At 44.4% G+C, this 15,691-nt stretch overlaps 1 protein-coding gene across 6 annotated transcripts in view; it reads right to left on the bottom strand.

Moving 5' to 3' along the window:
* The window catches only part of xirp2b (xin actin binding repeat containing 2b), a 164,516-nt gene that overhangs the window by 62,312 nt on the left and 86,513 nt on the right, over positions 1-15,691 (bottom strand). For 2 of the 6 annotated variants that reach the window (XM_038789726.1, XM_038789725.1), the window contains exon 2: positions 15,059-15,209. In XM_038789726.1, coding sequence (XP_038645654.1) covers positions 15,059-15,209 — 151 coding nt within the window. Of the gene's footprint in view, positions 1-700; positions 1,099-15,058; positions 15,210-15,366; positions 15,454-15,691 lie in introns of those variants that run through there. The other 4 variants (XM_038789730.1, XM_038789731.1, XM_038789728.1 and 1 more) reach the window with 4 other exon arrangements.

Here is a 15,691-nt window from a genome sequence, read left to right as displayed (position 1 = left end):
TTGCTGAGTATTTCCAGCATTCCCCTTTGTTATGTCAGATTTACGGCATCCGCCAGTATGTTGCCTGTCTTCTTGTCGCATTGGTGATGGATGCATAGCTGAATCGTTGAATGAAATTTACCGCATGACCTGGGGCCACGTGAACTGATAAATACAGTGCTCCTAGTGCCTGTTGTTTGGATGTGTTCACATTTCTAGACCATTATATGTGTAGTTAATATATTCTCTATTTAGAACTGTTAACCTAGTACTCAGTCAGACTATTTCAAACAAGTTGCATTTGCTTTTCACATTACATTAGCTTACAGTCTTGGGAGTTCCGCAAAGACTTCATAGAAATCTTACATTAGAATAATTTAGTGTTCAACACAGGCCAAAACTTTTTTTTGTGGTATGAGTAAGCACAACATACTGGTATGGAAAACTTCATCAAATATCCATTCCTGCCTCTCATTACTCTGGATTCCTCTTGACTAAAGAACTAAAATTATATGTATCCTGTGACCAGCCTTACACGCAACACAACAGCGACCCTAAAATTCATGACATAATTTCCCAGTTTGGTCTGTCTCCCATTACAGACAGTGGAATCACTATTAAATCCCAGTTGGTGAAAAATCATTGAGGCTGTCTTTTTACTGCACCCGGAAAAGATGAAGAAATTCTGAGTCAGCCCATGACTAAATAACAGGATTCTTACCTGAGCTTATATTATCAACTGTGTAATCTATAGATCCCAGCTTGGAAAAGGCAACTATTTTCTCACAATCGTCAGTACTTGATTCATGGTTTGGGTTCATCTCTCTGCTAAAGATCTTCCAAGATGTCTTTCTTTGTATTTCAGTGAGTAGGAAACTGCGCAGTTACTTCAGAGTTTAAAACAATTGAAAGTGGAGCGAGGTTAACTTGACGGCATAAGAGACCGGACTTGAGAGGCTCTCTTCCTTTCAATTCTCTTCCTGCACACATTTCCAGCATATACATTACATACACACTGCCATGGAAATAGCCTTTAAGATGGGACATACGTTTTAGTTTCAAACATAGTGCAGAAATAAGCATAGGCGGATCATATGGCAAAATCAAATATCTTAAAAGATGCCTTGCCACCGAGAGAAAGAGAATTTGAACAGAACATTAAACACCATGGAATGTGCAGCGTTCTGTAGTTTCACAAAGAGATTATGCTAACAGAGTCCTACTATTACTTTAAAAGCAATAAACCGAGAGGAACTAAAGGGCCTCAGTTCACAAATAGAACAGCATGAGAGTGGCACTAATATTAACAAAGAGTGGAACACGAGGCAAAATTTCATAGTTTTTACCAGTCATCTGAATTTTGAGATTAAATTACAGCCTCGGAGTCAGTCTCTGCCATTTGTTTAAAATGATGCAGAGTTTCAGCTTCACGTAGGGTTTTGTTCAGTAGATTTTCACCAGCCGTTATCACGAGTAAAAACAGCAACCCTGGGACTTAACACACTTACTACAGCTCCATGCAGAAGAAATTAGCATGAGATTATTGAGATATTCTGTGTGCAGTACTTGAAATGTACCATGCATGACCATAACGGAGATAGTAAAATCAAATCTTTTTAGCAGAGTCACGTGATAGAAACATAGAAAATAGAAGCAGGAGGAGGTCATTCAGCCCTTCGAGCCTGCTCCACCATTCATTATGAACATGGCTGGTCATCAAGTTCAATACCCTGATCCTGCCTTCCCCCCATATCCCTGGATAAATTTATGTCTGTAGTCAGGAGTTTCATAAAAGTATTGGAAATCCCCTATTCTAATTTAATTAATATAGAAAATTAAAATATCCAGCATGACTGTAGACATGATATAAAATTCACAAACAAGACCTTTGTTACAGTACAGGACAATATTAGCCATCAGTCCCTGCCCCCACCCCAAATCTCCCATGAATAAAGAGCTTTTCCAAACAAATACTCCAGATCAACTATGAAAATGCACAGATCATGACAGGCAAACGTTATTTGTAGTGCTTGCCTGACATATCTCATAACACTAATCAACAACAATAATCATTTCTTCCTCTGCAAGAATATTTCCTTTCCCAAATATTCTTATTATTTCAGTGATTGCAATGACGACCGAGGAATAATGGACATGGTGAAGTGAGTACATTGCTAACATTTTACCATGCAGGAAATCCTTGACATGAACTCACCACACCCTATTGTTCCACAGTGAGTTATGTCAACACACTTCTGCCATTTTAGTAACAGCACAATACCAAACTGTAACACTGGTGAAATCCTTTGCTCTTTAACACATCAGTTATGCTGGCGCTGGAATGACTGATGAGTTCAAAATTAATAATGCACCCGATACTCGCCACGTTTGAAAGGAAAATTGATTTTTCCACAGAGGTGAAGTACTTCACCTGTAGGTTGTGCAGCCCAAGGAGGTTAATGCAGGCCTAGGTTTTTCAATCATCCACACCAGGCAGAAATGGGCCTGCAGGGGATCGAAGTAACAGAGAGAGCGAGAGAGTGAAACAACTTACACCAAAATAAAAAGACCAGAGAAGGTTGCTGCAATGGAGGATGGCAGTCCGCTCAGCAGCGTTAGCAGTGCCACCGATAGAGCTGGTCAGTGGTGAGGCTGCAGTAAAACACCACAATGCGGTGCCCTCCCAAGACTAGGTGTATTCTTTTACATGCTTTGTTGGGGCCAGGCAACCACCGTGGGGCTCATGGTGAGTCATCAAACATCCATACAGAATGGCCCCTCCCCCAGGAAACCCTCTGGGGGGGCACCAGGGTTTACCTGCTGATTGCCCCACATGGCAGCAGCTCCTCCTGAAATGCGTGTGGGGGTGAAAGGTGGCTCTTAATTGGATGCCTACCTGCCTTAATTTGGCGTTTGTTAGGTGACTGTGCTGTTAAAGTTCTTGCTGCTGCAATATCTCACTGCGGTAGGAAGACATCTGACTCCCTCCTAACACCTTCAGCCCATCTCCATTTTAGGCTAGTTAGCCACCAGCTTCACAAAGGCAGCTTCCCTATGGCAACCTGGAGTGGGGTGAGGGGTGGGGGGTGGGGGGAGGGGGGAGGCATTGAAATTTGAAGCTTTATGACAATAGGAGAGGCTAAAATAATCCACAGCACCAATAATGTTTCATTCCATCCTGCAGGACTATTGCTCTCTGTCCCCTAAATTTTACTTTCTAAATACCTCCAGAGGTATCTCCATTTTGAGACATCATATGGTCTCCTGCCTCCCTGAGCAGCAACTACCTCCCCAGGTGGCACTGCAAAACTCAGGCTGCTGGCCCTCTTATTAAAAACATTTAAAGTAACCAATTCATTTTTTTCCAATCCACCTACCCTGCACATCTTTGGGTTGTGGAGGTGGGACCCACGCAACCACGGGGAGAATGTGCAAACTCCACACAGTGACCCAGGGCCGGGATCGAACCTGAGTCCTCGGTGCTGTGAGGCGAACCACAGTGTCGCCTAAGGTTGCTGGCCCTCTGCTGGGACAGTAGGTTCAGAAACACACCTGCTGACCCCCAATTGGGAGGCCCCTTGTGATAAAATCACTGAGCCAGTTCCACTACTAGCAAGTGTGGGTTCTGGAGCTGCTTTTCATCCCAACATTGGGTCCTGAAGCCCATGGTAAATTTCAGCCTGGGGCAAGCTAATTTATGAACATAGATGTTAATCTCAGCATTTACAAAAGAATTATCTACAACGTTGAATTGTCACTTACTAATTATTCCTCATTGAAATAGATATAATTGCTCCCTATGTTGGGAGAGATAATGGCACTGAAATTATCCAAAGCTATGAAAGTACAATAGGTGCTCAGAGTTTAATGCCTTAGTCAATGATCTTGTGAAAATAGCAACGAACAGAGAGAGGAACAGAAAGAGAAACCGAGAGAGAAAGATTCAAGACAAATTGTTCACATGTTGATATTTCACAACATAAAATTTATGGATTTTTTTTCCCTATAATCGAAAATCATGGTTGTCATTTTAAATAAGAGATTTTGTAAACTCTCTTTGACAAGGTTTTTAAAATGTAAAGGTTGACACTGACTCACATTTTAACTCTGCAGAGGGCTCAGGGCTAGACCACAAGTGGAAACGAACAATTAGGGGCGGGTTTCTGCGGGAATCTGCAGGGCTGGCAACTCCAGCGGGAAGGAGTGGCGTGACGGTGAACCACTCTGGCATCGGGCACCTTCAGGGGCTAGGCCGGCGGCGGAGTGGTTTGTGCCACGCCGGCTGCCGCGGAAGGGGCTTGGCGCCACACCAACCAGCACCGAAGGGCCTCTGCCTGCCATCGTGTGTTGGCACATGCGTGGGAGTGCCAGCATGAGCTGGTGTCATCCCAGCGCATGGGCGGGGGGTTCATCTCCGCGTCGGCCATCGCCGAGGTCCACAGCAGCCGACGCGGAGAAATAGAGTGCCCCCCGAGGACCCCGGAGGCCACCCGCGCAGCCATGTCCAGCTGCTAAGTACCTGTTGTAATTTACGCCGGTGGGACCGGCCTAAAACAGGCAGCCACTCAGCCCATCGCGGGCCGGAGAATCGCCGGGGGGGGGGGGCCACTACCAGCAGCCGCCAACCGGCACGGTGCGATTCCCGCCCCCGCCAAATCCCTGGGGCCAGAGAATTCGGCAGCCGGCGGGGACAGGATTCACGCCGCTCCCCCCCTCCCCCCCCCCCCCCCCCGGCAATTCTCCGACCCGGCAGGCGGTCGGTGAATCCCGCCCTAGACCTCTATTTATATCTTTCACAACCTCAGGGTATTTCAAAGCTTCACCATTTATAAACTTCTTTTGTTGAAATGTAGTCATGTTTGTAATGTAGAAAAATGCAGCAGGCAAAAAATGTACGCAGGAGGACTCCACAAACAGCACAGAGTTTTCTGACAAGGTAAACCTATTTCAGCGGTGTTAGCTGATTGACAAATTCGGACACAGGGACAGTTTCCCTGATCGTCCTTTAGCGCTATATCAGATCCTTTACATCTACATGATTAGGTGGATGGGACTTCATTTTAATGGTTCATGCAATGGAGTCTATTGAAGGGCAGCAGGTTGGCGCAATGGTTAGCACTGCTGCCTCATGTGTTAAATTCTGGCCTTGGGTTTCCTCCGGGGGCTCCGATTTTTTCCCACAGTCCAATGATGGGGAGGCCAGGTGGATTGAGCATGCTACATTGCCCCTTAGTGTCCAAAAAAGGTTAGGTGGAGTTACGAGAATAAGGTGGTGGAGTGGAACTAGGTAGGGTGCTCTTTTGGGGGGGGGGGGGGGGGGTGGGTCGGTGCAAGCCCGATGGGCCGAATGGACTCCTTCTGCACTGTAGGAATTCTATGAATAGAGAGCATCTTTAACAGTGCCTTACCTCTTCTGTACTGCACTATGTATTAGACTAAATTGTACTGCTAAAAAGCTAACCTCTTGTGCATCTCCGATTTTAATTGCATTACTATTGATGGCCATGCCTTCAGCTGCTTGGCGCTCAACTCTGGAATCCTGACCCTAAGCCTCTCTCTCATCTGCTTCTTAACATCTATCTTTTTGATCAGGCTTTTGGTCGCTGTACGAATATGTTCTCCTGTGGCTTATTGTCAAATTTTTGGTCCTGGCAACACCTTCGGACATTTTACCATGTTGCAAACACTCTTTAGATGCACGTTATTTTAGATTATGTCCCTTGATTGCTGGACTAACTTGTTGAATATACACAAGTTAATTGCTATGTGATAAACATTCACAGCAAAAGCAATTAATGATGTTGATTGATTCTTTACTCAAAAAAATGGTCAAAGAATCAAAAAGGAGGCAGGGATTAAATGTAGACTTTTACTTTCCACTCAACCCGAATGAGAGAACTCACATGATGAAGGTCTTGCACTCCTGAAGCTAGTGATTCCAAACAAATCCGTTGGACTTTAACCTGGTGTTGTAAGATGTCTTGGAATGCTAGAAGTTGATCCAACATCTTGGCCTGGATTTTGCAATTGTAATGATAATGCAGCTGAGTGGCACAGTGGTTAGCACTGCTGCCTCACAGCGCCAGGGACCCAGGTTCGATTCTAGCCTCAGGTGATTGGGTGAAGTTTGATGTTCTCCCCGCGTCTGCATAGGTTTCCTCCAGGTGCTCCAGTTTCCTCCCACAGTCTAAAGATGAGCAGGTTAAGTGGATTGGCCATACTAAATTGCCCCTTAGTGTCTAAAAAGTTTAGATGGGGTACTGGGACAGGGTGGGGCGTGGGCTTCAGTAGAATGCTCTTTCAGATGGTCAGTCTGCACTCGATGGGCCGCTTCTGCAGCGTAGGAATTCTATGAAACTTCCATGAAACATTTGCTTCCATTTCCCTGTGAAATCATGGCAATCACTGGTGTCTGCACATGTGAAAATTCAGAAGTAGTTATCAGTAATTCTGTTGACAACCATACAGCTGTAAATCAATTAGAAGTCATTGATTTGATGCAAACGTCCACTTTTTCTGTCACTATTCTCACTGTAAAGACCCTTGAAAAGCTTATGCTGTGTTGAATGAGATGTAACAGAGTTATTATAATAATCATAATAATCTTTATTAGTGTCACAAGTAGGCTTACATTAACAGTGCGATCAAGTTACTGTGAAAATCCCCTCGTCGCCACACTCCGGCACCTGTTCGGGTGCACTGGGGGAGAATTCAGAATGTCCAATTCACCTAACAAGCACGTCTTTCGGGATTTGTGGGTGGAGACCGGAGTGTCCAGAGGAAGCCCAGGCAGCCCAGGCAAACTCCGCAAAGACAGTGACCCAAGCCGGGAATCAAACCTGGGCCCTGGGCGCTGTGAAGCAACAGTGCTAACCACTGTGCTACCGTGCCACCAGTTTTTAATGTTCTGGCCTGACAACTAATTTTGTACCTGAAAATTTTAAACTTCTCCATTCTGTACTAAGATACTTTTCATTGTACCTCGGTACATGTGACAATAAACAAAACAAACAAACAAACTAAAAGTTCCATACTTTTTTCAAAATTTGATTTTTTTAAAGTGTTTATGGTATTTCAGTTTTCTCCTCAGCCTCAGGTGTATGTCCCAATCATCATGAAGAAGTGAATGTTAAAACCCATTTTTACTTCCTCGTTTGTGGTCTGGAAGATTCCTTAGTACTGTTTAACCTGCTTGATGATATTGCTATTGCTGGACACCAAGCACCCCTACAGTCGGCAACAGAAAAAAACTACCATCAGGAAAGGTAAAATCTATGCCACAGAGATCGCTAGATTTTTGAGCAACTTTCTTCTTGGTCAGTGACCAATGGCACAACTGTATTGCTTACACCAAAGTCTGATCCAGCAGCACTGCTGCCTCACAGTGCCAGGGACCCGGGTTTCATTCCGGCCTAGGGTGACTGTGTGGAGTTTGCACTTTCTCCCCGTGTCTGTGTGGATTTCCTCCAGGTGCTCCGGTTTCCTCCCGCAGTCCAAAGATGTGCAGGTTAGTTGGATTGGCTATGCTAAATTGCCCTTTAGAATCATAGAATTTACAGTGCAGAAGAAGGCCATTAGGCCCATTGAGCCTGCACCAACTCTTGGAAAGAGCACCCTACCCAAGCCCACACCTCCACCCGATCCCCATAACCCAGTAACCTCACCCAACACGAAGGGCAATTTTGGACACTAAGGGGCAATTTAACATGGCCAATCCACCTAACCTGCACATCTTTGGACTGTGGGAGGAAACCAGAGCACCTGGAGGAAACCCACACGCACACGGGGAGAACGTGCAGATTCCGCATAGACAGCGACCCAAGCCGGGAATCGAACCTGGGACCATGGAGCTGTGAAGCAATTGTGCTAACCACTATACTACCGTGCTGCCCTAATATCATAAAATTTAGGTGGGGTTACTGGGTTACAAGGATAGGGTGGAGGTGTGGGCGTAGGTAGGGTACTCTTTCCTAGGATTGATGCAGACTCGATGGGCCAAATGGCCTCCTTCTGCACTGTAGGAATTCTGTGATTAATGGATGATACCCATGAAATTCCCTCAGTCTGCATTGGTATGGGAACCTAAATTATGTGTTCGACCCTGGCAGTAGAATCTTCTGACTCACTGGCATCAACAAAACTTGCATGTATATATAGCAACTTTCATACTTTTAAAAGTCACAAGGGACATAGGGCAGCACGGTAGCATGGTGGTTAGCATAAATGCTTCACAGCTCCAGGGTCCCAGGTTCGATTCCCAGCTGGGTCACTGTCTGTGTGGAGTCTGCACGTCCTCCCCGTGTGTGCGTGGGTTTCCTCCAGGTGCTCCGGTTTCCTCCCACAGTCCAAAGATGTGCGGGTTAGGTGGATTGGCCATGCTAAATTGCCCATAGTGTCCTAAAAAGTAAGGTTAAAGGGGGGGTTGTTGGGTTATGGGTATAGGGTGGATACGTGGGTTTGAGTGGGGTGATCATTGCTCGGCACAACATCGAGGGCCGAAGGGCCTGTTCTGTGCTGTACTGTTCTATGTTCTAAGACTATACGCAGTGGCATTTTAAAACTAAATATGACACTGGGCCACACATGAAGCTGTTGGGGTAGGTGTAGATTTTATGAGCATCTTGAAGGAGAAAAACAAGATAGAGATGTGGAGAGTTGGGAACAGGAAGAGAAGCCTTTCAAGGTGACTCTCTGACTATAATTAGCGAGGTAAGAATGAAACCAGGCAAGTACAATTTCACACAATTAGACAGCAGCAGATAGGCATTGGACTCGGGTGATATCATCAACAGTTTAAAAAGCAGCACGCAGGTCAAGAAGGAGGAGGAGGTGTAGTTAACATTTGTCACAGTAACAGGATGTTATTTGTGGGTTCAATATGTGAGCCTTTCAGTGCTATCGCAAGTGCAGAAACCTGATTGAAGGGCTTCAAACGTGCACTTCTGGGAAAAGTGAGAACAGATTTGGGAGGTGACATGTTCACAGACATTGGAGAGGAAAGTAAGGTTGGAGATGGGTGGTAATGTGCAAGAACAGAGGAGTGTAGAGTTGGTTATTTGAGGAGAGGAGTGATGACAACAGATAGCTATCGCTGTTGAGATTACAACTATGTTATTGCCGAAACCAAGGTAGCACTTTGTCAAACATTTTATGCCATTTTATGATTATTACGGGTCACAAACACCTCCAAGTTCTCTTTCAAGTCACACAGCAACCCGACTTGGAAATATATCATGAAAGAAGGTGAAAGAAGCAATGGTAACATGAGGAAAAGCATACTGACACAGTGAGTGATTAGAATTTGAAATACACTGCCCGAGGGACTGGTGGGGGTAGATTCAATTGAAAAGAAAGCAATTGCAGGGCTATGGGCAAAAGGCAGGGAAGCAATCAAAGCGAGTTCTCCTGCCCTCATTCTGTGCTGTAACTATTCCATGATTCTAAAATCCTGGAACTCCCTGCCTAACGGAACTGCTTACTTACCTCCATCACATGGACGACATCAGCCAAGGAAGGTGGTTCATCCCTACCTTCTCAAAAATGAAATGAAAATCGCTTATTGTCACGAGTAGGCTTCAATGAAGTTACTGTGAAACGCCCCTAGTCGCCACATTCCGGCACCTGTTCGGGGAGGGAATTGAACCGTGCTGCTGGCCTGCCTTGGTCTGCTTTAAAAACCAGCGATTTAGCCCAGTGAGCTAAACCAGCCCCTGGGGAAATTAGGAAAGAGCAATAAATGCTAGTCTTTCCAAAAGACTACTTGACCTGTCCTTTCCCCTCAGGAGGTTAAATATTTACAAAGTCAAAGTTAGCACAAATGTATCTGGGAATTAGCATGCCCAATGCGAGCAATAAACCCATTATGTTACTTATAACCAAAATGGAAATGAGTACTTTACATTTCATCTTCCTGGTCTCTTTGACTGATGGATGGACAAATTATATTCTGACAGCTCCTATATCGAAGTAAATTATGAATGAGGTTTGTTGAGTATAGCACTTGCGAAGCAAGAGCAAACGCAACACATTTCACAAGATTTAATACTTCAGGTAATCAACAAAACAATGAAAAGTTAAAGAACACTTTAGCTGAACTTTGCACAAGATCAAGATAACTCTTCCATAAAAGAAATAACTCGCAAAAGCTCCATTCACCTCTATTCAAGTGTCAGTATACGAAACAGAACTAGTGAAATGTATAAAAGTGCCAGTTTCTGTGGGCGCGATCTCACAACCATGCATGACCGGGACGCAATGCAGCCAACAAATCTCGCGAGAGGATCTCATGAGGTGTCACAATCTGGATCCTACCTACAATGGACAGGACCCAGATTTGCATATTCAGGTGGGTAGGTGGCTTCATTTGAATATGTCTATGCAGTTTATACCCAGCACCTGGGATCGAATCCCCTTGCATCGGAGACCCCAATCTGGTGACGTTTAGCACTGAGCTTCACAAAAGTGAACCAAGCGGAACAGCACTTGGGGGGTGGGGGGTGGGTGGGGGGGTGGGGGGGGGGGGGTGGGTTGGGGGTGGGGGGGGGGGCTCTCCCAGGTGATCAGAGGCCCCCGGCCAGGTGGTCAGCCTCTGGGCAGGGTGGTAACTTGGCACTGCTGATGCAGTCGGGTGGGGGGGGGGGGGCGGGGGGGTCAAGGACCTGCTGATTGGTAAATTAGGTGGGGGAGGGTCTGGGCATTGCATTGGGAATTTGAGAGATTGGGCACCATTTTTAAATGGCGCCCTGATCTCTTCCTGCACTGACAAACTAAGCTCCTCAGTGCAGGAAATGAAGACAAGTGCAGTCTCAGTGGGCCTTCCTCACCGACTCCTGAAAAAAGAAGAGTCACGTTTAATAGCGGGGTCATTCTCGCAGCTAAACGTGCCCACAATGGGACTCCCATTAAATCATATCCAATATGAGACAAGCTTCATATTTGGAGATATCAATCAACATCGACATTTGGACCAGGGGTAGTAACCAGTGGCTCGAGAGACACATGCGGCTCATTAGGAACTCATAGTTGGCTCATGACCCATTTTTTTCATGATCAATTTTTTGAAAATAGATATCTAAAAGTATTCTGTAATTTAAAAGAACATCAGATACACAAATATCTGGTGATGGATATTTTAATACCAGGACTTGCGAAATGTTTAATGATAAACAAGCAATTCTTTTGAAAACTTACTGGATCAAAAGTAACAACAAGTTACAGTTACGCTGTTTTTCCAAGAATAATGATGGTATGCAGCATCTCATTAATAGCGTACAAGTTGTCTGCTAGTCAATCATAAAAATCTCTCACAGGCATAGATGCATACATCAATAAAAGAACCCACTGTGGCACAGGCTTTTAGGCTGTTTTGCATAACAAAAAAATTGTTACGGAAAGCAGAGGTTTGCGACATTCATCAGTAGCTCTGTGTGGAATATTAAAGTTGACAGACCATTTTAAAATTTAATCTGCACATTCTCCCCGGAATAGTGGGCAGCACAGTGGCCCAGTGGTTAGCACTACTGCATCAGGGAGCTGGGTTTGAATCCAGCCTTGGGTGACTGTGTGGCGTTTGCATGTTCTCCCCTTGTCTGCGAAGGTTTCCTCCGGGAGCTCCTGTTTCCTCCCACAGTCCAAAGATGTGCAGGTTAGGTAGCCTGGCCCTTAGAGTTCAAAGATGTATGGGTTAGGTGGGGTTATGGAGAGAGGGTGGCAGCGTGGGGCTAGGTAGGGTGCTCTTTTGGAGAATCAGTGCAGCCTCGATGGGCAGACTGGCCTCCTTCTGCAGTGTAGGGATTCTATGGTTCTCCCCTCATCTGCATGGATTCGATGGGCTGAATTGTCTCCTCAGCACTGTAGGGACTCTATGAAGATGATTAAATGTTAATCTGGATCAGATTAAATGGTGTGAAATGTTTGAAGCCTTTGTTAAAGATAATCTAATGGTCTGTCTGATTGACAGATCAGATGTGACTTGGCTAGAAGACATATTGTATACTTGCCTTTATTAGTCGAGGGATAGAGTTTAAGAACAGGGAGGTTATGCTAGAGCTAGATATAACGTTGGTTAGGTAACAGCTAGAGTATTGTGTGCAGTTCTAGAATCCACATTATAGAAGGGATGTGATAGCACTGGAAAGGGTACAGAAGAGATTTGCCAGGATGCTGCCTGGGCTGGAGAGTTTTAGTTATAAAGAGAGATTAGATGGACTGGGGTTGTTTTCCTTGGAGCAGAGGTGACTGAGGGAGGACAAGATTGAGACATGTAAAATTATGAGGGGCATAGATAGGGCAGACAGGAGGAAACATTTCCCCTTGGTGGAGAGATCAATGGCCAGGGAACATAGATTTAAGGTAAGGGACAGAAGATTTAAAATGGATGTGAGGGGGAACTTTTTCACCCAGAGGGTGGTGGGAGTCTGGAACTTGCTGCCTGAAAGATGGTGGAGGCAGAGGTCATCATAATATCGAGGAAGTATTTAGATGTGCACTTTCAATGCCAAAGCATACAAGGTCTAAGTGCTGGAAAACGGGTTTAGAATACATAGGTGGTTGTTTTTGACTGGTTTAGCTGGGATGGGCTGACATTGTCTGAGAGTTGTAGGAACAGCAGATTTTTTGTCAAAGAACATTTTTGAACGGGTGATTTTCTTTTTCTTCGCCATTTCACACGCACCATTGTTATTATATGGTTCATCGGTTGTGCAGATAGCACATACTGAGAGAATGGGCATGGTAGGAACATGAGTTGGAATGGAGAGCATTATAGGCTGTGGAGAGTGGTTGGGGAGCCTGAGTTGACCTAAAGGGGGGTGAGAACCTATGGAGAGTGGGTGTGGAGTGAGGTGGTGTGAGGGGTGAGGGCTAGATAGCCTAATTGCTTTTATTGCAACCAAGACTGTCCTTCTAATCTGCTGATATTAGCATTCATGCGACCCCATAATCACCTAGAATGCGCTTGTGGGGTTGATAGGCACCTCGCTATCCCTCACTCATTCCTCCCATGGTGACACTTCAAACCAAGACAATCTGCCAACCCGAATAACTTGCTGACTCTATCTACCCACCTTGGTAGTGAAAATAAAGTCCATTGTGCCCACAAGGTCTTAGTCAACTTGCCTTGCTTGCAATCAAATGTCCTTGAAATGTATCGCACTAGTTGTTTAAACTTTTTGTTGACAGTCTCACATCAATACTTTGGGAATGATTGATAACAATCTCCAGATACTTTTACAGCTTTATTATCTATTATGTGAAAACACATTTCACCGTAACTGTGCATTGTTTTACAATTATTTTCATTAACATTCACCTGCCATTTTAGACTCTTTGAATGCTTCCAAATTCCTGTACACTCGTGACTGGGGTGAGGAAAGAAGCTAGAGAGGCAGAGCGAGGAGAGCAGACATTTCTGCTTTAGCTCTAGGGTTTCCGCTGATCTCCCACACAAATTACGGCAGGCGATGCAACAACTCCATGACCTGCCTTCTCAACCTTGCCCCTTGCCTGAGGTGTGGGTGATCCTCAGGTTAAACTACCATCAGTCAGCTCTCCCCCTCAAAGGGGAAAGCAGCCAATGGTCATCTGGGACCACGACAACTTTACCTCAGCATGAAAATTCACTGCTGCAGTATTTAGCATACAATGGGGACAGTACTTTAATTTAGAATCACTAAAATATGGAGGGAAACAAATCTCTATTCCACAATACCTAAAATGTTACCTTTCAAAAGACTGGCCAATTACAAACAGAGTTCTTTCCCCCTGCAGATGATTTCCGAAAACAAATCTGACTTTAACGTTCAATCATCATGTTATAAAAACACAAGCACAATAAACCATTTTCTATTTTAGGTTAGCAGGCTTAGGATTGGTAAGAGGCAAGATCACTGTATTTATTCTTAGCAACTCCGATTGACATGAGGTTCCTTTACATTAAGAAGCTCGGTCGGTGGCGCAGTGGTTATTGGATTGGATTTGTTTATTGTCACGTGTACCGAAGTACAGTGAAAGGTATTTTTCTGCAAGCAGCTCAAACAGATCATTTTAATTGAAAATAAAATATGTAATAGGGCAACATAAGGTACACAATGTAAATACATAGACATCAACATTGGGTGAAGCATACAGGAGTGTTGTATTAATCAGGTCAGGCCGGACCCGGGTTCGATCCTGGCCTCGGGTCACTGTCCGTGTGGAGTTTGCACATTCTCCCCATGTTTGCATGGGTCTCACTCCCGCAACCCAAAGATGTGCAGGTTAGGTGGATTGGCCACGCTAAATTGCCCCTTAATTGGAAAAAAAAAGAAATGGGTACACTAAATTTATAAAAATTGCACTTCTCCTCATGTTTGCGTTGGTCTCACCCCCACAGCCCAAAGATGCGCAGGTTAGGTGGATTGGCCATGCTAAAGTGCCCCTTAATTGAAAAAAAAAGAATTGGGTACACTCAATTTATTAAAAAAAAACAAAATAAGAAGCTTGGTCAGGACAATCAAGGGTGTGCTCGGTGTTAGGAGAAGTATTTGGAATATCCATTGCGGCTTTGTAACTGTCCCAATCTACAGGTGATGGGAATATCAGGCGCCGGAAAGTGGCGACGAGGGGCTTTTCACAGTAACTTCATTGAAGCTTACTTGTGACAATAAGTGGCTATTATTATAAATAGGGCCAATTTTGTACTTTCATTTCTTCACAGATTGAGATAATGATTGGCAGGGAACAGTCGGTAATGACTCTTTAATTTGAACATGCCATGATACAATCTGACTTTTGATATGGAGAAAAACTAGACAGGAAAGTTGTGGGCGAGTTTTTTATTGCGTATCCATCTGTGCCCACAATCACTTCTTGATCTTAGTCTTGTCATTGGAATAAAGTAGTGGTCATTATCATTATTAAATGGTCAAAATAGCCACTTGGATGAAACTATGAGCAACATAAATGGAAAGATAAGAAAAACTTCATTCTCTCATGACTAGCAAGGGTTAAAAAATTTGAAAACGGCACAGTTCAAAAGCAGACCTGTTATTCTGTCGACAGCTTTACTCTGACGAGGCATTTTAGTTGTTATGGCACTTACCCTCACCATTGTTTGTCTCCTTTCCATCCCGGGACATTGTTTCCTCCAGTTCCCCTCTAACCTTCCAATCCAGATTGGTTAAAGAGCTGCCCGAAGGACTTCCAGACTGCCGCTTTGACGGTGGAGAGGGTGAACCTCCACCTCTCAGTTCCTGTAAAGCAAAAAAAAAACGGTCACACTAACAGCCATTTGGAAACATCTGTGGTTTTCCACTTACACTCATTATTGAGTTCAGCCCCTGATCAGTGGAACTGATTATACAACAGTATGATTTCAGTAAAATAGCACACATAAAGTACAGGGCATACCACATTAGTTTCAGCACGAGCATGTCCAACAGACAAGTTGCTAAGAACATGTTTCTCCTGATCAGTTACAGGTTTTCATAAAGCAGGAAGAATGACATCACTAAATAAACAAGAGGTACTGAGTACTGTATATACTGCAAAGGCCACTGTTTCATTGATCATTCATAGGAAGCTGATTAAATTAATTCAAAATTCGACGGCACAATTCCTTAACATAGACCTTTCAACATTTGTACTCCTACCGAAACCAATTTTTCAAACATTTTGAGTTGTTTTAAATTTTAACCTTGTGGATGAGATAGAGCTAGAACCTGTTCCCACTGTA

This window comes from Scyliorhinus canicula, chromosome 2, assembly GCF_902713615.1.
Source record: "Scyliorhinus canicula chromosome 2, sScyCan1.1, whole genome shotgun sequence".
Classification (NCBI taxonomy): Eukaryota; Metazoa; Chordata; class Chondrichthyes; order Carcharhiniformes; family Scyliorhinidae; genus Scyliorhinus; species Scyliorhinus canicula.
This window is presented reverse-complemented; position numbering and strand designations above follow the sequence as displayed.